At 42.5% G+C, this 24,162-nt stretch overlaps 1 protein-coding gene across 1 annotated transcript in view; it reads right to left on the bottom strand.

The window, feature by feature from the left end:
• The window catches only part of LOC110595227 (P protein-like), a gene marked incomplete at its 3' end in the record, with an annotated part of 76,317 nt that extends 52,717 nt beyond the window's left edge, over positions 1-23,600 (bottom strand). Inside the window, exons 1-4 of the mRNA XM_021710099.1 lie at positions 23,417-23,600; positions 13,104-13,251; positions 11,327-11,384; positions 7,304-7,412 (exon numbers count right to left, since the gene is read on the bottom strand). Coding sequence (XP_021565774.1) covers positions 7,304-7,412; positions 11,327-11,384; positions 13,104-13,251; positions 23,417-23,600 — 499 coding nt within the window. The remainder of the gene's footprint in view (positions 1-7,303; positions 7,413-11,326; positions 11,385-13,103; positions 13,252-23,416) is intronic.
• Between the last annotated feature and the right edge of the window lie 562 nt (positions 23,601-24,162).

Here is a 24,162-nt window from a genome sequence, read left to right on the forward strand (position 1 = left end):
CTTCCAAGTAGGCGGAATTACAGGCATGCGCTACCATGCCCGGCTGATTTTTTGATTTATTGTGAAGATGAGGTCTCCCTGCACAGGTGGGTCTCGAACCCGTGGGCTCAGGCAATCCATTCACCTCAGCCTCCCAAAGGTGCGGGATTACAGGTTGAGCCACCAAGCCTGGCTCACAATATGAATTTTATGCTGTGTGAATTTTATCTCCTTTTTTTAGAAAAAACCTGAGTCATTCTCTCCCATTATTTGATTTCTTCAGTGTTATGGTGAGTGTGGTAACTTTACCCATGGTGAAAATAATAAGAAAAACAGCTGATTATTCATATTGACTTGAAAATCCAAGATCAATTTATACTATACTTGTCATTATTCTCAAAAAATTTCATGAAGATTTGCATTCACCTAAGATGAAACTTGATGAAAACTAGAATAGACCCATTCAGGAATTTTTTTTTTTTGAGTTGGAGTCTCACTCTGTCACCCAGGCTGGAGTGCAGTAGCACACTCACAGTCACCCCAGCATCAACTTGCAGGGCTCTTGATCCTACCACCTCAGCCTTCCAAATAGCTGGAACCACAGGTATGAGCCACCACGCCCAGTTAATTTTTTTTTTTTTTGAGTTGAAGTCTTACTCTGTCGCCCAGGCTGGAGTACAGTGGCATGCTCATGGCCACCGTAGCTTCGACCTGCTGGACTCAGATGATCCTTCCACCTCAGCCTTCCAAGTAGCTGGAACTACAGACATGCACCATCACACATGACTAATTTTTTGATTTATTGTAGAGATGAGGTCTCACCAAGTTGCCCAGGCTGGTCTCAAACCCGTGAACTCAGGCAATCCTCTTACCTCAGCCTTCCAAAGTGCTGGGATTATAGGTGTGAGCCATCATGTCTGGCCCATTCAGGAATTTAAATGTTTTTGTTATCAGGTTAACACAAACCACATGTAATAATTGTATTATATTATATATGTGTGTGTGTGTATATATGTGTGTGTGTGTGTGTGTGTGTGTGTGTGTGTATGTATATACATATGAACTTTTTTCCATTATACCATAGCTTTCTGAGTTAGAGTTCCTCATTTCTTTTGTGGATTTCATTCAGTCTTTCATCTGCACCTTAATTTTGGAAATTATAATATTTGGCTTTATAATTTGGCACCCTTGGCTTATTTCTGCATCAGAATATGAAAGCTCTAAAGTTCTTGTTGTCTTAATTAGCTGTGTACACCTTGCTGAACCTAATGTGACTCTCTGTGAAGAAAGAATATAAAGCGATCTCCCTCTCTAGAAAAGAAGACCCAGGAGAGTTATAATATGGTTTTTATCTTCACCAGACTATCACCTGCATTTGTTGTTCAAATGTGTGAATAAATGAGTGGATGGATAAATGAATTAGTTCACTGAACTGAATTATTTACTAGAAACTAGAATGCCTAGAGAATTTTAGAAAGTTTTGGAAATGTCTGCCCAGTTCATAATTACTCCCTTTCTCTAAGGAGCGTATCCTGAGCCACTGCAGGGCATATTCTACCATGTGCCCCTGCCCTCCTGTTCATAATTTTTTGTGCTAGGAAAGGAAGATAATCAACCTGGGCCAATCAGACTCTTCACCCGGGAATTTAGAATTGAATTTCTTCTGTCTGTATGTGGCTGAAATCAAGATCCTTTAAACTGGGAAACTGGTGGAACAACCACTAATCTGCCATGAACTGAAAAAGGATGAGAACCTGGCTGGTCATGGAGATGCTTGAGGCTGAGGAGAGCATGCAATAGCTGGGACAATGCGTGCCTTCTGTCTGGACATCTTTCTTCTTCCTGAGCCTGCACCCAGAGGCTCCATTTCCCTGCAACCTGTCAGCCCATTATCACTCTAATAATCCTTTATTTTGCTTAAGATCGATCTAGCAGTTTGTTTATTTGTAACTAAAAAATACTTTCACAAAGACAACAATAAAATTGTGGAAGAATAGGGACACCAAGGGCTTACTGAGACTGAGAAGACCAGCGATTTTGGAACCAAAGTCAGAGAACTAATTACAGAAAATTTTCTAGAACTCAAATCTAATCAAACATATCATAAGAGAATCTGGGGGTACATTCTGAACTAATTATCAAGGGAAGAAACCTAGAAAACTGCTAATCAAGGTTCTAAATTTTAAGACCAAAGATAACATTTTAAAGCTTGCCTCGCTGGTTCTCTTTGTGTTTTCATATCCATTATCCACAATCTTGAAATCCTAACACTTGGAAAAGCGAAAATTTTATAAATTACATGTCAAAATTCAACAAAACCTGACTTGAATTGAAATGAGGTTGTTTGTGATCTTTATTTGTCCTACTTTGTGTAAATATTCATGTTTCACTGCAGAAATATTCATGCTTAGATGACAGAGTGCTGCCCTGAACCTCCCAGGGAGGGTTATATCATATACAATTTAGTATGCACATTGAATTGTCTTTCTAAAACACACCAAAAAATTTGATTTTTGAAACTGTTGAGGCTCCGAAAATAATATTCCAAAATGAAGACCTCAGAAGCAGTTTCAGAAGTAAAGGTTTTCCTCTGAACTTCTCCGGCCCTCCTGTCTCTCAGTCCCATTCTCCCCTGAGGCTAGCCACAGAAACTAGAACCCCTTTTCCCTAAGACAGATCCTAGAAAACAGAACCTGTTTCCCCAAAGCCAGCTATAAAGGCTAAAAAATAGGATGCTAATTTTCCCTCTATCCTTTATGTGTAAAAGTTGATCATAAAAAATGATCTGACCTTCCTTGCTTGACTGTAGGTCATGAGACACCCCACGCCAGAAAAGATCCTGCCCCACACCCAGAAGGCAGGAATGCTGCTCAGGTAGGCCAAGAAGAATCTAGACAGACAGGCCTTGCTGAGTTTCCCCACAGTCTATGGGCATTAGATCATGCCCTTTTGTCCAATCATACTTTTACACAGCTATCCATATTTTATTGAACCTAAGCATTAAAATGAACAAATTCTTCTTTATCTTTGGATCTTCATTCTGAAGGCTGCTGTGTATCCATGTAAAATAAATGTGTGTGCCTTTTTTCCTATTAATCTGCTTTTTGTGATTTGACCTTTCAGCAAACCTGGAGAGAGCAAAGGAGAAAGTTCTCCCTTAGCTCCTAAATATCTGGCACCAGGGGCTGCTCACAGGGACTGTGGACCTCTGTGGAAGCAAGAAACCAATCTGGAGTTGGTTCTGGTATGTTGTGGGTTAAAGGTCCTTGCCCGTCTTTGCCTGCTGGATATGAACTGTGACTGTGAGCCACCATTATTTGCATGTTTTCACGGTTGGACAACCTATTGCACACCTGTGGGCCCCTCAGGACTCTCCTGTCTCTCACTCAAAAACAGCTCTGTGTGGCCCCCACCATCCTCTCACAGGTGTGCCCTGACAGTGCCTGCTTCCCATGTGGGCCTTCTCTGTTGGTGCTGCAGCATGGTTGCTGGCATGTAACAGCTAGATGTGGTGCAAGCTGTCATCTCATAGGGAGGAATCATGGCCAATGGGTGCAGGAGCCAGCAGTAAGCATTCCCACAGCCAGTCCTGACATGCATTTCAAACTTCCTTTGCAGACACCACTGCAGGATGGAGAACCAGTAACTACAGTGAAGGCCAGCATGCTGGTGCAGCCCTGCATGAATTCACTGTCTTCCCTGGGATGCCTCCCACCCCCCATTTCCCTCCCTGGGATCTTGCTCCCTGGTAAAGAACTCACACACGTGCCTTTGCCTCCAGCTTGGCTCTCTGGATAACTGAGGCTGAGTCAGCTACATATAAAACTATTGAAGTAATTTGGAATCTGTAACAATCAGTAAAAAGTATATTCATGCATTCTATAAACTTGCTCCTTGTATCTACTAATAGGTCAGGCATTCTACAAGGCACTGAAGAGAGAAAAATGTAGAAGCATGAACCAAGCCCTAGAATCTAGTTGGGGAAGGGGCGGTCAGGGGACAGAGAAGCAAAGAATCCCAAGAATAATGTATAAGTTCTACATTGAAGGTGTATGCACATGCTGCTACAGAGTTTGAGGGGAGGGAGGCTCACTGTGCCAACAAGGGTACAGAGCAGGTGGAGCTCCCATACATGCTGTAGGAACATTTCTCTGGAAACAGCATGGCAGTTTCTTTTAAAGCTAAATGTGCACCCACCACATAGCCTTGTCCCACTCCGGGGTAATCACCTAAGACAATGAAAACTTAAGTTCACACAAAACCATCTACTCATAAATGTTTAAAGTAGCTCTATTCACAATTGCCAAAAACTGGAAACAACCCTAATGTCCTTCAATAGGCAAATGGAAAAATAAATCACAGTAGGTCTATAACATGGAATACTACTCAGCAACAAAAGGAATAAACTACTGATACACATAAGAACTTGGATTAATCTGAGAGGCATTACACTGTGTGAGAGAAGCCAATCTCAAAAGGCTGCATACAACCTGATTCCACATATGGCATTCTCAAAGCGACAGAGCTACAGTGATAGAGAACAAATCAGTCATTGCCAGGATTGGGGGTGGGGGAGTGACCACAAAGGGACAGCAGAAGGAGGGTATTTCTGGTAATGGTCCTGCTCTGTATTCTGATAGTAGTGGTGGTTAATACACCTACCCATGTCTCAAAACTCACAGAATTTTACACCAAAGAAAAAGTCAATTTTACTCTATGATAACTGAAAAATAAAATAAAGAGGATAAGAGTAAATGCTGGTCTAGGTTATGATTCCTAAATGAAGAAATGTGTTCTATGATGTCATGTTTTGTTACATAACGCACATCTTATTTGAAAATACCTAGTGTTACATGACATCACTTTCTGTTTTATGATGTCACATTGAGCTATATGGTGTGTGCTGTATTGATGTCAAATTGTGTTACGTTATGTGCATCATGTGAAATGACATCACCTTGTATTATATGACATCACGTTGTGCTGTATTATGTAACATGTCATGATGCACATTGTGTGATATGATATCACGTTGTGTAACATGATGCATGTTGTATTCTATGGCATCAGCTTGTGTTATTGTGTGTTACATAATGTCATCTTATATTATATGACTTTGTACTATGTTACATGAGGCACAGTGTTATAAAACATCACCTCGTGTTACATGGTATCATGTGTCATTACATGATGTACATTGTGTGGCATGATGTCATCTCATGTTACATGACATCATACTACATGACACTCAACTTATGTAGCAGGCCATATTCAAAACAGAACTTCACCAAAGCTGAACAATTACATTCTCTAGTGGCTGAAACCCTGGGAAGATCTTGTATTTGTTTTTCCCCTGCTCTTATAAGGAGAGTTTCCTTAGAGAATAACTCTAAGGAAACTGTAATCCATTAAAATATATGCTAATAAAACTTTTCTCCTAATCAACCTAGCCTATAATGATGAATATGCTAATATATGGATTAGGTATTCCAGGTTCCCAAACCCTAACTAAAAACAAAACAAGATATAAAAGCAGAAAAGAAGCCCCTCAATCACAGATGTAACAATCTCACAAAAAGAGAGAGACAGTTTCATAAAAAAGTATAGACATCTTAGGCTAAAATGAAAGTTTTACAGTATTCAGGACTTTTTTAAAGTCCATATAGTTAAAGATGTGACTTTAAATTTTTAAGTTATTATTCTTAGTACAAGGGCTATTGCCAAATGGTAACAAAATTGAGTGTAAGCTCTTATATATTTCTAGTTTTAAAAATGCCTGCTATGTTCTTTTAAAGTAGAATCTCAAATAAAATTAGAAACAAAACAATCTGAATACCAAGAAGCCTTCTCTAATGGAACCCTCTGCCCACAAAACCCCAGCTTTGTTGTATTTGTTTAATTACTGGTGGTGACCACCTAACATTTTTGTAGTGATTAAAGGTATATAATGTTAAAATTACATTCTGTCTGAAGTCTCTATGCCTGCAGCAATTTCCAGATGTAACAAAAGGAATAAACTACTGCAGTTGAAATTCACAACATTGTTGTCACTCCCGCTTTGGCATTCTCCATGGCTTCATCGGGATGCTAAGTGGATCAGCTCTCAGGTATGGATGAGTAAAACCTGCCTGCTCATAACCCACCCAGGCCACCCAGTCAGCTGGATTTGAGATCACTTAGAGAAATAAATCCTGAAAGGCTGTGAACAATAACATAAAGCTGGACACCAGTCAAAAGCATGTACACTCTGCGCTAAGTAAGACAGAAAAGAGAAAGTGGCGTCTAACCTAAGGATTTCTGTTGGTATCCAGGAACCCAAGGAGCAATGATGTGATGCCAACAGTGGAAGTTTGCCATGTTATCTGCATTCTACAGCAGTTACAGTCCTCAAATTTTGCAGTAAATTGGGTTTTTATTAAAATTAAGATAAAATAATGTATTTTAAATATCTTAGCAGAGCTCGCTTTTAAAAGAAAACTGTGGGCAAAACTTTGGAAAGACAACATCTCAAATTTATCTTTCTCATAAATCTATTCTTTCATGTGGGGTGGGTTTTGGAAGTAGCTTTTGCTTTGTTTGTTTTAAATAATGACACCAAATGTATAATGAAAATCTAAGGAAAGTGAAGAATGTTTATGGAGAATGGAGAATGCTGAGGGCTGACAAGATCGGTGGTGCGCCCATCTGAAGGAGGCATGTCTCAGGGTACACAAGCATGGACTACAATGCGGGGCTGGAGAAAGTGAGGGGAGAGAAACCAGCAGGAGAAGATGGGCGCGCAAGGGGAAAAAAGTGCCAGATGCACATCAGCCAAGGAGAGTGGGCCTGTGCAGGGCCCTGACAAGTCTCCAGCCCTCTCACAAACAGTCTTACTAGCCATCAGGTTGAGCTGCACGAATGGCAGAACTCATCTTGCTGGTGTGACTTCCTGTCTCTTCTGGGAACTATTTAAAGATACGATCGCCATGTAAAATAGATTCAACAGTACCTGCTCTATATCCTTTTAATGTTAAACCCTGGGGGTTTGAGGACCCATGCCTCAGAGTCACATGGCTGGTGCTACATGTCTGTCTATCTGTCTCTCTCCTTCCGTGTGTGCGTGTGTGTGTGTGTTCCCCCCACCACCCCAGGAAAAAAGAGAAAAGGCTTCTTCCCCTCCATCAGAGTCAGCCCACCTTCTGTCTCAGTCCTAGCTGGTCTCCTCACCAGCACAGCTTGTCATAGGTGAAGGCAGTGTCTGGGAATATGCCTTGAAACCTTCCCATCTAAACTGTGATATCAATTGTAAAGCCTATCAACAAAAGCAAGCAAAAATTAGACTCACCGAGATCAAGATGAATGCCAGGGATAAATGAATTGAGAAAGAACGTGAAGATAACAAATCCCAACACTGTCAGGCATTTGATGAGCAGAATCCTGTCTGATATCCTGTGCTGTGAGAGAGAAAATAGCAACTCATTTATTTGGTACAAACTTCTGACTCCTGCAAAGTGTCCGTAAGCCTATGGGACTCACATCACTACAGATTTCTCCTTATGATGAAAAATATAACATCTCAAACTCTAAAGAAGATAACAAAGTGGTGTGTTACAAGAAAAACTAGACAGATTTGGAATCATAGCATCAAAATTTTTATGAAAAATAATCACAGCAAATGTAAAATGCAGTACAATCCTTTTATAAAACACCTGACTAAATAGCTTTTTAACAGAACATAGAGTTAAACTCTTCCCAACCTGGCCCCCGTGTTGGGTGAGATTACACATGTGTTTCCATGGGTGCCTGTGTGGTCACAGTGTTTTTACTTCCACTTTCCTGTCCCCACCACACAAAGCCATGCTCACAAGGGTGACAAGGTTATGATGTTCTTGCAATGCCACCACACCCGCACGAGGCCCTTGCCAAGTCTGTCCCTGTAACACTCATGAGGGCCTAGAATGTGGGAGTTGCCCCCTTTTCACTGGGGTGACACCTGCAAGCATCGGCCCCATCACTCAGGGCGAGAGGAGGTGCTAAAGGCTCACCATCTGCTAAAGTACCCCCATCAGCCTCAGAGGCACAAGGCAAGTGAGACGGGGCTCTGCCCTGCAAGTCCCTGAGTGTGCTGTGCTCTGCAGGCCACAGCTGTGCAGGGCTAGGCAGGGGAGCCTGTGCAGGTAGGCACCAGCTCAGCCTGCACTGCTAACCGTGTCCCCAGGGTGAATCTAGCCCACTGTGTGAACGGAGAGCTGTGCTGGGTCCTTTGTTAAGTATGGACCTATCTATCTATCAGCCTAGGATTAGGCAGATGCAGTCATCTATGATTACAGATATCCAAATCTATGTATACCTTAAAACCTATGGATGCCTTGACCAGAGATACCTATGTCTGTCTACATTTAGACAGCTGTAGTCGGACTATACAGCTGTAGACATATAGAGGGGGAGCTTGAGATGGATCTTCTGTCTCATTCCCTCGAATCACACCATTAAAGCTGCTGCCATCAAGAGCACAAGCGAACACCAGCACCTCACAGCAGCTCTGGGGTCACAGAGCTCAGTCAAACTGGGGTCACATCTGTTGAGCAGCTGCTCTCTTGTCCTTGCCAAGGCTCATGGCTGGGCCAGATCCCTCTCATCTTCCCCTTCCCATCTCCAACGATGTTGCTGCAAGACTCTGTGCTGAAGAACTCACAACAAAGGGGCATGGCAGGGAAAATGTTGAAGCACTCGGAGGACAGTGATGCAGGTTCTCACCAGGTGCAAGGGGCCCCCCAAACCTGCCCTGCAGTCACACTAACCATAGAAAGTGGGAACTGCAACAGCCAGTCGAAGACTGGGGATGGAGGAATAGGCAAGTCAAAGAACATTCCAGTATTATTTATCGCTGTACATGGAGGCTGCTTTTGAGTATTTGTCAAATTTGCTCCTCTGGCCATCTGGGGTCATTTCAATAAGAATTCTTAGACACTTACAAATTGGTGCTCAGATGACACCAATCCTACCATTCGACTAAGTTACAATTACCTTGAACAATTTGGGGTTGTATGTTTTATAGTCAGTTACAGATTTTTTTGGGGGGGGGAGTTCTGGTTCATAAGGGTTGATTAAACAGCAGCTGTCATTTAGAGACTAAGGGAACAGATACATTTCTGGGTTTTAGAAAGTTTCAGCAGAGCCCATTTCTTAGATAGGTCTGGTGGAGGCTTTTCCAGAGACATGCAGATTTTTTTGTGTGTCTCCTGTTTATCTGGAGCTCAATGAATTTGGTTGTGTTCCCTTCAGTAACAGCAACAGTTACTAGACAGTGAGTGGGGGGACAAGAAAAAATGTTCACTTTTAAATTCAAATGGCTTCTATGTTTAGCCCAGTTCAGTTTAATACAAGTTTCTAAGTCTTTTCTACATGACTGTTTTAATATAAGCAAAATGGCCTCTTTTCAGCCTGTAATGGGGGAAGGTGGGAAGATCTCAATGACAAGGTGACAAACAGGGACAGGAAAGGGAGAGAGTGAGCAGAGCTCTGGGGATGTCACGTGGAAATCTTGGGGTGGGTATCAAAAGAGGGCAGGCTGCACAGAGTGTTAGGCTTCTCCCCCAGCACCCACCTTCCCAGACTTCTTTTTTTTTTTAACTTTTAAATTTACCATTTAGGGTCTGAATACTTATTTAAAAAGAAACTGAGTAATGGTCATAAGAAATGCAGTCATTATTAATAAATAGTGAGAAAAAGGTAAGAAACTATATGTTTTATTATAAACACTGAATGGAGACATTGCTTAAACAAACAGGTTTTTGGTGGATACACAGCTTGTTCCCTGATTCCATAGTATCATAATAAAACTCCTCACTTCTCTCAGCTTTCTGCCTCTCATATTTGACTGACTGCAAGGAAACAGCTGACTGTTGGATCCAGTCATAACACCCCCACACACATGCACAGGACAATCACCTGGTGGGCCTTGACTCAGGTAGGTCAATCAGAGCTTTGCAAGTATTAATATTGAGAGTGAAGGAGAGAAGTGGGCTCTGTCCTTGGGAGTCAAATGCTGTAAGGATCTGTTCAACTTGTAGCTGCCATGGACAACTTTCTCAGTGGAAAACCCATCAGAGAATGAAGCCAGTGTGAAGGAAAGCAGAGCAAAGATGGGAAAAGACAGGTTCCTGTTGGTGTTCAATCAAATCCAGCTGTACTGAAAACCAGCCCAGCTTCTGAGCTTTAAGTGAACAAATAAACTTTTTCCCCTTACTTTCCTTTGACTTAAATTTCAATGACTTTCAACCAAAAGAACCTTGACAAATAGAACAAAATAACGAGTGTATGTAGCATGAATTGTGAATTGTATTAAAATAATTAAACTTTTCCCATGCCTACTGTAACCTTTAAATATTAATAAAAACATTGCTGAAAAGTGAAAAAAAGAATTCTTAGATGCAATGAAAAGATGTTTGCCATGCCCTTGCCAGTCCCCTCATCTCTCCCCCATCCTCCTGCACCAGATACACACAGAGATACAGTCTCTTTAACTCGTGGCTAAAGCAACACAGTCTAGCAAGGCTAGCAGTGTCTGTGTGATCCTGGGGCCCAGAAGAGTGTCTTAGCTACACCTTTCTCTTCTAACCCTGATCATCTACTTGCACGGAGATTGTGAGAAGAGCCCAGATGCCCTGAAGAACACATCACCCACCAGGACCCCAGCATCTGAATTTCCTTTAGCAAAAAATAAGATGTTCCTCTCGTAGAGAATGGGTAGTCAATCACACCCTAGAAAATAAACTACACAGATTTGGCACTTCGTTAAAATACCAATGACTCCTAGGAGATCATGAGATCTCTGGACTGGGAGAGGGGCCCAATATGTCCACAGGTGAGCTAAGAAAGTCCTCTACTACTGGAAAATGAGCAAAAAACCCAACATGAGCTCTGCCCCCAGAAGTCAGAGCTGTTGACAGGACACACACACATCCCATGTCTGTCCCTAAAGCTGTTCGCTCTCACACAGCACACCTCACCAGTCCCAGTCACCATCTCCTTGCTACAAAATGGGAACCTTGAGGCCTATATCTCAGTGTCATGAGAGGGCTAGTGAGGACAGGTTCTATGATGTGCCCCTCCAGGGCACACGTGTAGGCATCTTAAAGGTCATGGAAAAATGTAAACTTTCCAATTACCTGACCAAATAAGCCTACCATGTCTGAAAATATTGTTCTCCATTCGTTCATAGAAATAAACTGTCTTGTGTACAACTGCTGGAATAAAAAGAGAAGTAGCCTTCACTCATAATTTGTTGTGAGGTAAAGTAAAGGATTCAATTGCTCTCTTCTCTGAAAAGTGAATCAGAAATCTCTGAGAAAAGAATCTACAATACCTTTTTTTGTAGCTCCTGGATGTTGGTCTCCCAATTTTTATCTTCCTGGGAGATCTGTCTAGAGAGAAAGGGACAGACTTGTGATTTCCCTGGGGTCTCATCAGTGAGATCAGCAGGACAGCAGTCGTCAGCACCCAGAGTCTCAAGTCTGAGCCTGGTGCAGCAGTGTAAGGGGCCCAGCAAGGTATGGGGGAGAGCAGCAGGGCTCGGGGCATCAACCAGGAAAGATGCTCACTCGATGTGTCCAGAGAAAAATAACACATATAATGATCTGAACATAGAAAGAAGAGTGTATGAGGACATGCATGTGAGTGTGTGCACACATGAGGCACTGAGTGGTAGAGAGTTTGGTTCAATGAGTGTCACAGAAAACTGACCTCACAGCCAGCTGGCCTAACACAAACCATGGCAGACACAATTGGGCAATTCTAAGGACAATTTTTACAAAGAAGAGATTTTTTAAAAAAAGACCTGCAGAGCTAGATCCTGCTTCAGATCACCCTCATTCTACTCTGCTTCTCAGCAACTGTGTGGCTTTGAGAAGTCACCACCCTGCCAAGGCCTCGGTTTCCACAGCTGTGAAACACAGGAAGAGCTGACAGGAGCTTGGGTAATCTCAAAGCCCACAGTGGTAACCTAAGATATGCTAAGTGTGTCTTTCACATCCATGCCAGGGCAATTTGCTCCCACATCTTTAATCTATGAAGTGTCTTAAGATCTATGCAGGTTGTGGACATCAGTCATTCTTTCCCCAGCCTGCAACTAAGACCTATCCCACAGTCTGAGGACACAGGTGCTGCTTCTCAGCGTCTGGGTGGAGGAAGGTCCCGGGCTGGCAATGGGGTGATGCTGTGGAGCACTTCACCCCCAAGCTGCACCCTGGAATATGTGGTCTCCATGTGCTTGCCTGTGTCCTTCTCCTACTGAAAGATTAGACTTCAGGACAACCAGGCAGAATGACCCTACATGGGCTGCTAGTGGCAGCAAACTGCCACATGCATGGCCATTCTCGATTTGCTCACAAGGCCTCACGTGGCCCCTTGCCTTGGTGGACTTCTTGTCTCCGTGCACTCTAGGCTCATGTATAAGGATGCTTCAACCTCCCTCAGTACCTGCTTTTCCTGTCAGAACATCCAGACACAGCTCACTAATTCAGGTTAGTAAGTCTTAGGTTTGACTGAAAATGAATGCCAGGAAGTGAATTGAGTAGGACTCTGGTATTCTTGGAAAGGCCTGAAAATCAGCCATGGGGAGAATATTTGACAGACTGGTCCATTATTGTAATTGCTCTATACTTTAGTCACACAGCAACTGCAATGTGGGGATGCAGTTACACAGTGGTTAGGAGTGTGAACCTAACCTCTGTGAGCTGTAGAATCCTGGGTGAGTTGCTCAAGCTCTTTGAGCCTCAGTTAATTTTGTCTTTAAGCTAAGCTCCTGCTGGTGCACACCCTGCAGAGCTAAGCCAAGCTCCTGCTGGTGCACACACTGCAGAGCTAAGTGCAGGTTAGATAAAGCACACCAAAGGGGTTTAGGCCAGTGCCCAGCACCTAAAATTGGCTCGGTAGGTTGCAACCAGGATTGCTATCGTGTAGTGCCATGGAATGTTCTGAAGAGCTATCACTTTACCTCACTCATGTGCTAATTGTATACCATCTGGATATCACCAAGGGAGGGGTAGAACAGACTGCTCATACCATCCCAACACTAGCACAACCTGTATGGCAAGTGCCATTGCTGCAAATCAGTGCAATCTGAGCAGGACCCTGCTTGGTACCTGTGGAAGGTACGTAGCCTCCGGGCCAGCAGGTGCTCCAGAGCCAGCACCTTCCCCAGCAGCAGGCGACGCACAGCTGTCTCCTCACGACTGGCCGGGCTGATGCGCTGAGCCGTCAGGCGCCAGACATGGATCTCGTGCTTCAGTTCTGCAGGGACAGAAAGGCCAAACTCGAGTGTCCCACCACCTCAGATATCAGAAGTACCCCCTCTGCTCCCTACATACACCCACAGCATGCAGGTAGGCCAGGTCACCCAAGGCGGTGGCTTCTCAGCACCTGAGTTATTGTCTTGGAATCAGATGACAAAGCTGACATTTAAAAATGACCACAAAAGTGAAGTAATGCAATTTCAACTCTTTGAGTGAATAATTATTTCCTTTCTTGAGCAAATACATCAACAAACTTGTCCCCCTCTTGGCAAGAAGTAGTTCACTTCTACTCTCAACCCAAATCAATATGGTGAAAACCAGAAATACAGGTTTCATTTCCAGGAGGCAGTGCTCAGGGCTTTCCAGTATGGCACTTGGTAAGAGGCAGGAGAAGGGAAAAGCCTTCCTCCCCAGCCAGGTCCCACTGAGCTTGAGTCGATGGCATAGGTGAGAGAGAGGTAGATGACCTGATGAAATGCCAAAATCTACAGAATGAGTTGAATTTTCACTCTTCACTGAATTCAGACACCTTCTGATAGAGAAGAGTAGAGAGAAGTGATATCAATTCATTGCCTCTTAAGATATTAAAATATTTCATAAAAGCATACATTTAATCTTACTTTTACCATTAAAAAACACTACATAAGTTTCCAAAAATATCCACTAAAAGAATATAAGAAAACACCATATTTTCATGATCCACCCGTGTGCTACATGCTACCCTACATATCACAAGAATTAGAGGTGGAATTAAAAGACCAAAGCCCTTCAAGCATTTGATGAGCCATTCCAGGCAGAGGTAAGACACGTAATGACCAATGACCCCAGAGGTAGCACAAACACCATGGGCTCAATGAAAAGGGAAAACAAAAAGCCCCTATGTTCAGTACAAAAGTGCTGATCACCTGCCAAGTGGCAGACCCAATGCAGCAACAAAGGCAAGCCAGGCAGAAGGAAGCAGCCTGTCATGACTCAGAGGACTGACAGGGCACCACAACTATCTCAGTTAGCACATGGCTTTCTCTAAAGCTTCAGTCCTACCAAGATGACAGTGCTTTAGAACTAGATACTTAATATGTTTTTATTCAGTCCATATCGATGCCTTGTAGCTTACTCAAATGAAAGGAACTTGCAGATAAGTCTCACACCTCTTTAAACCACCTAGGAGGTTATGATAGCATAAAAAGAAGGGGAAAGAGGATGAGGAGAAGAAAAGAAACCAATTAACTCACTCTGAACACACAAAAATGTCATCTTGGGACTGAAAAAGGGGGAGAATAGCTTCCATGTAAGTTCACACAGGGCCAGTACTTCATCCAGGGCTCTGAATCTTGTTATGTAAAAGGTATCACTGAACCCATCCATCAAATATCAGAGACTTTCTAAAGGCACAGTGATGGGCCACTTTATGAAGCAGCTGGTTAGGTTTAAAGAGCTCACAGAGCAGCATGGTTCAGCTCTGGGCCAGCCCATGGGTGCAGGCTGAGTCTCAATACATCTGTGTTTGGGGGAGCACAGTCTGTAAACCAAGGCCATGTCTGGAGCCAGCCTTCCAGTTCCAGGCTCCTTTCTGCAGGTGCGTCCTTTCCAGAGGCATCCTCAGCTACCCTCATGCCCACCTGACCCACCTGCCTGCCTGACCCATAAACTAGAACGAACAGCTCTGCTCAGCCCACGTATTAAAGTTCAGGTAGCGCACTTGTGTTTTCCTAGTTGCAGAACAAAATATACAAATTATAAAGGAAGAACAAAAATATGTGAATTATTAGTTGGAAGAGATTTTGCCCAGGAGAAGGGAGCTCACTCTCTTCATCCAGAACTCAGTTACCAAGACATGTTCATGCATCAGGTATCCTCTGCCCTCCTCTGTCATTTCTACCCTGACTGCTCTGCTGAGCTCTAAGACCACAGTCCCAGCTGGCTACTCGATATTTTCCTCCAAACCCTTAGCTGAAATCTCAGAGCTAAACACTCTATATTTATCCCACAAAACTCTCTCCCCACCTCTCTTACTTTTAAGTTTTTATATGACATCATTGCTCTTCCAGGTATGCCAGATTGTAGTATCATTTTGGTCTCATCAATGTCATTCTCCTATATTTCTATATTGACATTATTGAGTATGGAATAGGTGTCAGATATAATTTTAGGTGCTAAAGGACTAAGTTAATTGGTAAGTTACAGGACAGGGCTCCAACATTCTAGAAAGAGATATAAGATGCATCATAAATAAATATAAGCCACGGCAGTATGAGCCACAAAGGAGCAGTTCAGATTATGCTGGCACAGTTCCTGCCTTGTTCACTTGTTCCTGACCTAGCTCATCTGTTTTTCAGGCCTTAGTAACCTTTTACTAGAGTCACTTCCTACCAATCTAGCCCTGGTTAATCATAAAACACTGCTTATTCTATCTATCATTGATCTATCGCCTTCCTAGATTAAAGGAAGATGACTGGTTTCTATCATATTCCTAGATCTATCTATCATTTCCTAGATGAAACAGACAAACAGATAGATTTCTTCTTTCAAATATCTAATGGTTCTCCATGGCCTGCAAAATAAAGCTAATAATCTCAAAGATCTTCGGGGAAGACTCAAGATCCTCAAATGACTAGCATCATTGTGAGCCTTGACTCTGTCATATGAGTTTCAACTCTATACCATTGCCACTCCGGCCTCTGACCAGGAGACATCATCAGATATCTCATCTCTCACTTCTCCATCAGCCCCTATCATCCTGAGTTTCCTAACCAACCTCAAATGGTACCACTTGGGGTGGCCATATACATGTTTTAAACAGGAAAAGACAGTGCTGTGTGGGATGTGCTCTCTCACAGGAGATGGTAGCTACCAGGGAAGACTAGAGGAATTAGCTCAGAGTTAGGAATCTCAGGAGAAGAAGCCCAGGCCAGGAAAAAAAATAGAAGTATACTAGTAACAAATTCTTATACCATATGGTAAGTGGTATAATATCACTTAAAGTTAGTGACATAATCATCACTAAGATTAAAAATAAAAACAAAAAAATAGCAAAAAAAATCAGAGCCAAAAGAGAAGATAATATAAAATTTATTTAAATATCAAATTTTTTAAAAGGCTAAAATGAAGGAAAGAAGAATAAAGGAGAGAAGACACATATAAAACAAAAACATGATGCTATGCTTAAAGTCAACCACATCATGAATCGCATTAAATATAAATGCTCTAAACATACCAATTAAGAGACAGGGCTTATCAGACTGGATTTTTAAAAAGCAAGACCCAACGATGTGCTTCTTACAAGAAATGCACTTTAAATATAAAGACCCAAATAGGTTAAAAGTAAAATGATGGAAAAAGCTATAACACTCTAACTTTGGTAAAGAGAAAGCTGGAATTGCTATATTAACAACAAAGTAGATTTGGGAGAACAGAATATTATCATGGATAGGGAATGTTTTTAATAATATGCTAATTCATCAAGATGAAATAACAACACTAAATGTTTATGTTCCCTAATAACAAAGCCTCAAAATATACAAGAAAAAGAGAAATAGACAAATTCACAATCTTGGTCAGAGACTTCTATATCCATCTCTCAATAAAAATAGAACAAGTAGACAGAAAACACATAAGAATATAGGACACTTAAATAATAAATAATATCATCTGCCAACCTGATCTAATCTATCATAACTGATACCATTGACCATTCTACCCAAAAACAGCAGAATGCATATTCTTTTCTAGTGCACACAGAATTTTTACAATGATAGACTACATTCTATAGCCATAAAAAAAGTCTCAATAAATGTAAAGGGCTTCAAGATTTATAAAGTATATTCTGCTATCACGGTGGAATTAAATTAGGTAACTGCAAAATCCCCAAATATTTGGAAAGTTAATAAACACATTTAAAATATGAAAAGAGCAAAGAATAAATCAAAAGGTAAATTATAAAGTAATTTGAACTGAATGGAAATAAAGCATACAAAAATTTGTGAGAGGCCACTAAAGTAGTACTTGGAAGAAAATTTAGAACCAAATACCTATATTAGAAAAGAAGTTACATATAAAATCAATAACCTTCATTTCCACTTTAGGAACTAGTGAAAGAAAAATAAACAAACTCAAAGTAAACACAAGAAAATAAATTACAAAGGGTAAACATTATTGAACTAAAAAGTAAAAATAACTGCTGCTAAGAAAAATCTATATCATCAAAAGGTAGTTCTTTGAGATTAATAAAATTGATAAACCTCTGGCCAGACCAATAAAAAAAAGAGAGAGGAGACACAAACTATCATTATCAAGATTGAGAGAGGTGATATTATCAAAAATTCTATAGCCATTAATGGATAATGAAGATATATTATGAACAATATATTTGACAACTTAGACTAAATAGACAAAGTCCTTAAAAGATACAAACTACCAGTAATCACTCAAGGAGAAACAGATGACTACTAGTAATCTCTCAAGGAGAACTAGATAACATGAATAGCCAGATATATACGTGTGTGCACGCACACGTCTGTGTGTGTGTGTGAATTTTAATTTATGGTTTTAAAAAAAAACCTTCCCATGAAAACATCCAGGCCTTTAAATATCCTGGCAAAATTTAAGGAAAAAAATAATGGCAATTGAGGACTAAACTGTGATCTTTTTCTCCTATCCAAATTCCTTACTAGGAGGCTTAGGAATCATATCTTATAAGGATTCACCAGATGGGGTTTTATTACCTATTGACCTATATACTGAAGTTTGCTTTCCAATCTGATCCTGGCATGGCATCACACAACAGATAAAGAAGGAAATCAAAATATTTTATGATCCTGCAAAAGCATGTCTTGGGGATTCCCAGACGCCAGGTACCTTGTCCTCTATTGATTTCCAAAATTCCTTAGATAGTGGCACTCCCAGACTACAAGCACCTTGTCCTCAACTGATTTCCAAAATTCCTTGGACAGCAACTATAAATTGCCAGTGAAGAAATCCTTAAATCCACCAATAACCTGCAAGTCTCCACTTGGAAATGTCTTCTTTCTGGGTCAAACCAATGAAAATCTCACATGTATTGATTTATGGGTTTTATAACTTCTGCCTCCCTAGAATGTGTAGCCACACTGCAATTCAACTACCCTGAACATACTCTCAAGACTATGTCCCAGGTCAAGGTCCTCAAGTTGGCATGGAATATTTTACAGAGATTGGCTTTTTTTTTTGAGTTGGAGTCTCACTCTGTCGCCCAGACTGGAGTGCAGTGGCCACTCCCGGCCACCGCAGCCTTGACCAGCTGGGCTCCGGCGATCCTTCCGCCTCCGCCTTCCAAGGAGCTGGAACTACAGGTGCGCGCTACCACGCCCAGCTAATTTTTTGATTTATTGTAGAGATGAGGTCTCGTCAAGTTGCCCAGGCGGATCTCGAACCCGCAGACTCAGGCAATCCACTCACCTCAACCTCCCAAGGCACGGGATTACAGGCTGAGCCACCGAGCCTGGCAAGTTTGGCATCTTTTTATCAACAAGACTTTATATAACCTTTTGCAAAAAAATAGGAAATACTTTTGTATTCATCCTACAAGGACAACAAAAAAGGACATTACAAGAAAGGAACCTATACACCAATATTCCTAAAGTACATAAATCCAAAAATGCTATAAAAATACTAGCAAGAAGCAGCATTAGCTGAATATTTGGTGACTACAGGAGCAGACCCTGGTGGTTATTTGTGCTTTTCACCAAATAGGTCATGCTCTCTCCTCTCTTGAGCACTTGGAAGGCTGGGCTGTCCTGGACCTTTGTGACCGGGTGGGGCATGCCTGTGTCACTTATATGCTATTCCCTCTGCTGTGGTGACCAGCAACTCAGGTCTCTGAGAACAAATGATGACCAGAGCCTCTGTCAGGCACAGTGGGTACAAAGATCACTGAGATACCACGGTTGCTTCTTCACATAGCATGACAGCCTGTCCTGACAGTGCTCTGATACCACTACAGACCTGCTAAATCCAACCTCTGAAGCAGGGCTTGTAGATTTTACTGAGCACCTCAAGTCTGCATACCCCTGTGTCCTACAGGAACCCAGAGTAATCTCCCAACTATGCACACCCCATGTACTGTTGACCACACCTATCCTGGCACAACGGAAGGGCTCCAGCATCCCAAGTGTGTCCATCCCCAACCATCCCCCCACTTCCCTCAAAGCTTTCTCTGTTCCTTACTCAAGAACAGTGAGGAATTGATTATACTGATGTATTTCTATACATCAAAATCCATGTATCCCAAAGCTATCCCACGATAAGACTCTCCAGAACAGCTTATTAACAAAGAATTCCTGGGGGTGGGTCAGTCATGGGTCATCCTGATCACCAGGGGAATTGGGAGAGGCTGGCATAACTGGACAGGATGACCATTAGACTCTCCTCTAAGGCATAGATAGCCGTGCACCACAGACTTGGAGAGTCAGCATGGTTATCCATCAGGATACATTCTCCCTCACTCTCCATTGGTTCTATCCTTTTTAACAGAAATCAAACCTATATATTACTTTATCTTACTTCACACATACTAGCTGATTGTAAAACATTCTGAATACCTCTGACTAGCTGTTGTGAGTTGAATTGTATCCCCCCCCAAAACATATATGTTGAAGTCCTAACCCCAAATGCCACAGAATGTGAGTAAACTTAGAGATAGAATCTTTAAAAAGGTGATTAAGTTAAAATGCAGCCATTAGGGTGGGCCTTCACCCAATATGACCAGTGTCCTTATAAAAAGGGGAAATGCAGACACAGACACGCACAGCAGAAGAATGCCACAGAAACATGATATGGCCATCAGCCAGCCAAGGAAAGAGGCCTGAACCAGACTCTTCTCTCACTGCCTTCAGAGGGAAGAGGAATACAGTCCTGTTGATGCCTCATCATGGACTTCCAGCCTCCAGAACCATGAGGAAACAAATTTCTGTGGCTTAAGCCACTTAGTTTGTGGTACTTTATTACAGCAGCCTGAGCAAACTAATACACAGGTCAGGGATAAAAGTGGATAAAGGAATCTTATTGCCAGAAATATCTACTTGTTATTCTTTAAAAAGGCAAACATGGGCGGCTCTCACCGAGGCCAGCCAGCTCTTCCCATGCTGCTCCACCGCTGCCACAGCAGCTCCCACCTGAGGCGACCCACCTCCTGACTGTGAAGCCTCCCCTACCCCAAGCACCGCACGACCGAAGCTGCCACCGCTGCTGCCACACCTCACCCCTCACCTGCCCGGCTTGTGGAGCTCCTCCCACATACGGAACTGCTGAAGCAGCAGCTGCCGCTGCCGCCACCACCACCACTGCCTGCTCCCTCCCGCCCTGGGCAGCCCTTGGCTCCTGCGGCCATGGAGTTCCGGCCTCCACTGCCTGCTGCACCACTCCACCCAGCCAGGCCGAGTAGCCCAGTGCTACCTGGCCTGCATCGGCCGGCAGTCCCGCATTCTACCTTCCCCAGCTCCCCAGGGCTGCAGCGAAAAAACAAACAGATTAGCTGGAGCCTGAGATCAGCTCCACCCAGCTCGGCCCATGTCCCAGTTTGGGATCCAAGGTAACAACATCAAAATGGGAGAGACAGAAGCCCCTCCCCCATGCTAAATAGACACAGGCCAGATCTGTGGGGCAGATTTGGCAGGCAGCCCAGATCTGATCCACCACCCACCGCAGGCCAGGGGCAACTGACCCCAACTGTGAGCAACTCCACCAGCCTGCAATGAGAGCTAGAAATCAGAGCTGAAAGGACATTGGACTTAAAGGAAAAGTCTCAGAGTGTGCTTGGTTCCCTTGTTTTAATTTTTTTTATTCTTTGTCTGTTTTTCTTACCAATCTTTTTTTCCCTTTTCTCTCTCTTCTTACTATTATCAATAACGTTTTCATACTTGCTTTGGTTCTGTTAGTTTACTGACTTTGTTCTATTTTATTTTATTTTTTTCTCTTCGGAGTGCATGTTTGTATAGGGGAATAGTACACCAATAAGGAGGTTGGTTAGCTTGTACGTCTGTATGATTGGATGTTTTAGTTTTTTTGTATGTTTGTTGGTTTGTTGTTGTTGTTGTTGTTGTTGTTGTTTTGCTCGTATCTGTCTTTGTGTCTCTTTTCATTTGCTAGTGTACGTGTCTGTTTTCCCTTTTACTCTTCTCTCTCTCCACCTTCCTCTTCCCCCCCACTCCCTGTTCCATTCTTTTCCTTTTTCTTACCTCATTTTGCTTTCAGGGAGTAAACCTATAACCCCATTGCATGGACAGATTGCAAAGCAGTAGGAAGTGGGTTCCAGATTATCCATGCACCTGTCAGTGGATACTGGGATCTGCAGACAGATTTTGAATCACAGCTGCCCCCTCAATTAAATCTCAAAACTGCAAAAAGGATTACCCCCAACCTATAGTCCAGCTTCAGAATTGAACAAAGCCAGAGAAAAAAAGACAAACATGGATTGAATTTTTCTTCAGAACAGGGAAGCAATGAGATCACTTGTGGCTGTCCCCTTTGTATTAAAGTAATAAGAATGCAACAGGATCCCAGATTCTTATTTTCTCAAGAAAGGCACAACACAGGCCACTGGGGATGAAGAATTATCAAGGCTGTAAGGAAGCACAGTCTTCCTCCAAAAGAATTCAGTTATGTGACCTGGCTGGCCCTTTCCCAGCAGGAAGCTTTCAGGGTCCTGCTACCAAAGATCTGTTTCCTTCATCCCCCAGTACTGTGCCTGTGTCCTGTCTTCCAGTCCCTCCCCTTACTCTCCATCTCCCCCTCCTCTTAACTTCCCACTCAGCAGAGTCAATGCCTACTTGCTCCCCTATGATCCACTGTGAGAAGGAAGCCCAGCTGCTTCTCCGGCACTGACAACACCTTCACCAGGGACCAGGCCCAAGGCCATTCACGAATTTCTTGTTGCTTGATTATGTTTAAAGCACCACATTCATATTCACATGGTAACTCCCATTTTTGTATACCTGGTCATCAGAATACTCTCCAAAGCAGCAGTTTCCGCTTATCATTCCATTTCTCTGGCAGAGGTGATTCGATATTCCAAAAAGTAAGCTTGTTTTACAGATGAATCTTGAGAAGGTATGAAAAACAATGTTTTCCTACGAGATTAGAAAGTCACACTTGAAAGGAAGGCAGATCTACCTTGCACAGTTACCATCTGAGGAACTGGAGTGCATGAGGCCAGCCTTGATCTTCAGCTGTTCAGAGGGAAATGAATTCAGTGATCTTACTAAAGACAAAGAAAACTCGAAGTCCTAAAAAGCACAGGTCCAGGAATAACATAGATTGAGAATTAGAAAGATAAACACATACCCTGTTAATGCTGAGAAAACAAGCAAACCATGTCACCCAAAATTCCTGAAGAAGAAGAGGTCTTTGTCCCTCAAGCTTCAGTCACCTGCTACTCCATTACCCAGACAATCTGCATGGCATCCTCAGTCTGTACCTCACCAAGAAGAAGCTGTTTCCCAAATAACCTATTGCTCCACATGTACTGTATCCTAATTGGTAATGTTCTCGGCAAAATATCTACAAAATATGTTAAGCGAGACATATGCAGAGCAAAAAATTGCCACAAGTCCTCTTCCTGATGACTAGTAATTTCTCAAGTGAGCCAGACTGAAACAGCACAGCCTGCCAGGGGATGAACTGCACTGTTGTATGTGCAATCCCATTTAACACTCAAATATATTATTGGAGTACTATGGTCCATACAGTCGAGAATTTGTTGTGTACACATGTGGTTTTAGGATGTCATATGTGAGTTGTATCTGATGACCATTTACTCCAACATTTTATCACATTACATATTACAAATAGCTAAAGAAGCACAGCTGGTAAATGTAAAATCCTGAAAGACACACCCCATGGAGGAGGTACCCAACATGGAGAAGGCACACCCCCATGGAGGAGGCACAGGCCATGGAGGAGGCATACCCCCAGGGAGGAGGCACACCTCAGGGAGGAGGCACACTTCATGGAGGGAGCACATCCTATAGAGGAGGCAGGGGTGGTCAGTACCAATACTGAGCATGAAGCATCCTGTCGACAGATGCTTCCAAAGTTCTGCATGCAATAACACCTGTTTGTAAGAACTCCTCTTTAAAAAAATAACACTACAGTCACAAAATCTTCAGCTATATGATGGTTTTTATACTCACCAACAATCTCACTTGGCTCCTTGTTGTAAAGCTTTTTGTTCCAGTAAAGGAGTCTGAGGAGTGGGAAGGAGACCAGGAGAACAAGGCAAATCCCAACGAACATGTGTGCTGTGAATCCTGCAAAGTCCAGGCCCTGCAAACAGAAACGAGGACATGGATGGACACACAGACCTTTCCTCTCCATGGGTAGCTTCTCCCTAAGTCAGGATCTGGGGAAGGCCAAAGTCCAGGAGGGAGGAGCATTCCAGGATTTTCAGGACCTTGATTCAAGGTGCTGCAGTTCAGCACAGCCCAAGGAAGAACACGTACTCCTCACCATGATTTTGAAGAGGTTTAAGATTTGTTTCTTCCATTTAAAGAAAGCAATTATTGCATGAATGGCAAACCATCTTAGGAAGAAACAAAAGCAGGTTTGACAACTAATTTAACTTTGGCTGGGTCTGTCTTTACCATAGGACTGACATGTTCTCCAAGGACTCAGTGAAAAAGACTGAGGGGGACAAAGCAGTATGCTTTGTGACAATATTTGCCACTTAAGGGTAAATGGATTCTTTTTTTTTAATCAATATTTTTATTACAATATTGTGGGGTACAGTTAAGGGTTAGACATACAAATATACTTCGTTCAGGCACCTTTGTTGATAAGAGGTGACTCCTGTACCCAGACAGATATTTACTACGGTTAATCCCATCTCCTATACCCCAACATAGTTTCCCACCACTGTCAGTCATTTTCTTATAGTATT

Source organism: Carlito syrichta, unplaced genomic scaffold, assembly GCF_000164805.1.
Source record: "Carlito syrichta isolate Samal-C Ts95f unplaced genomic scaffold, Tarsius_syrichta-2.0.1 Scaffold288102, whole genome shotgun sequence".
In the NCBI taxonomy this organism is placed as follows: Eukaryota; Metazoa; Chordata; class Mammalia; order Primates; family Tarsiidae; genus Carlito; species Carlito syrichta.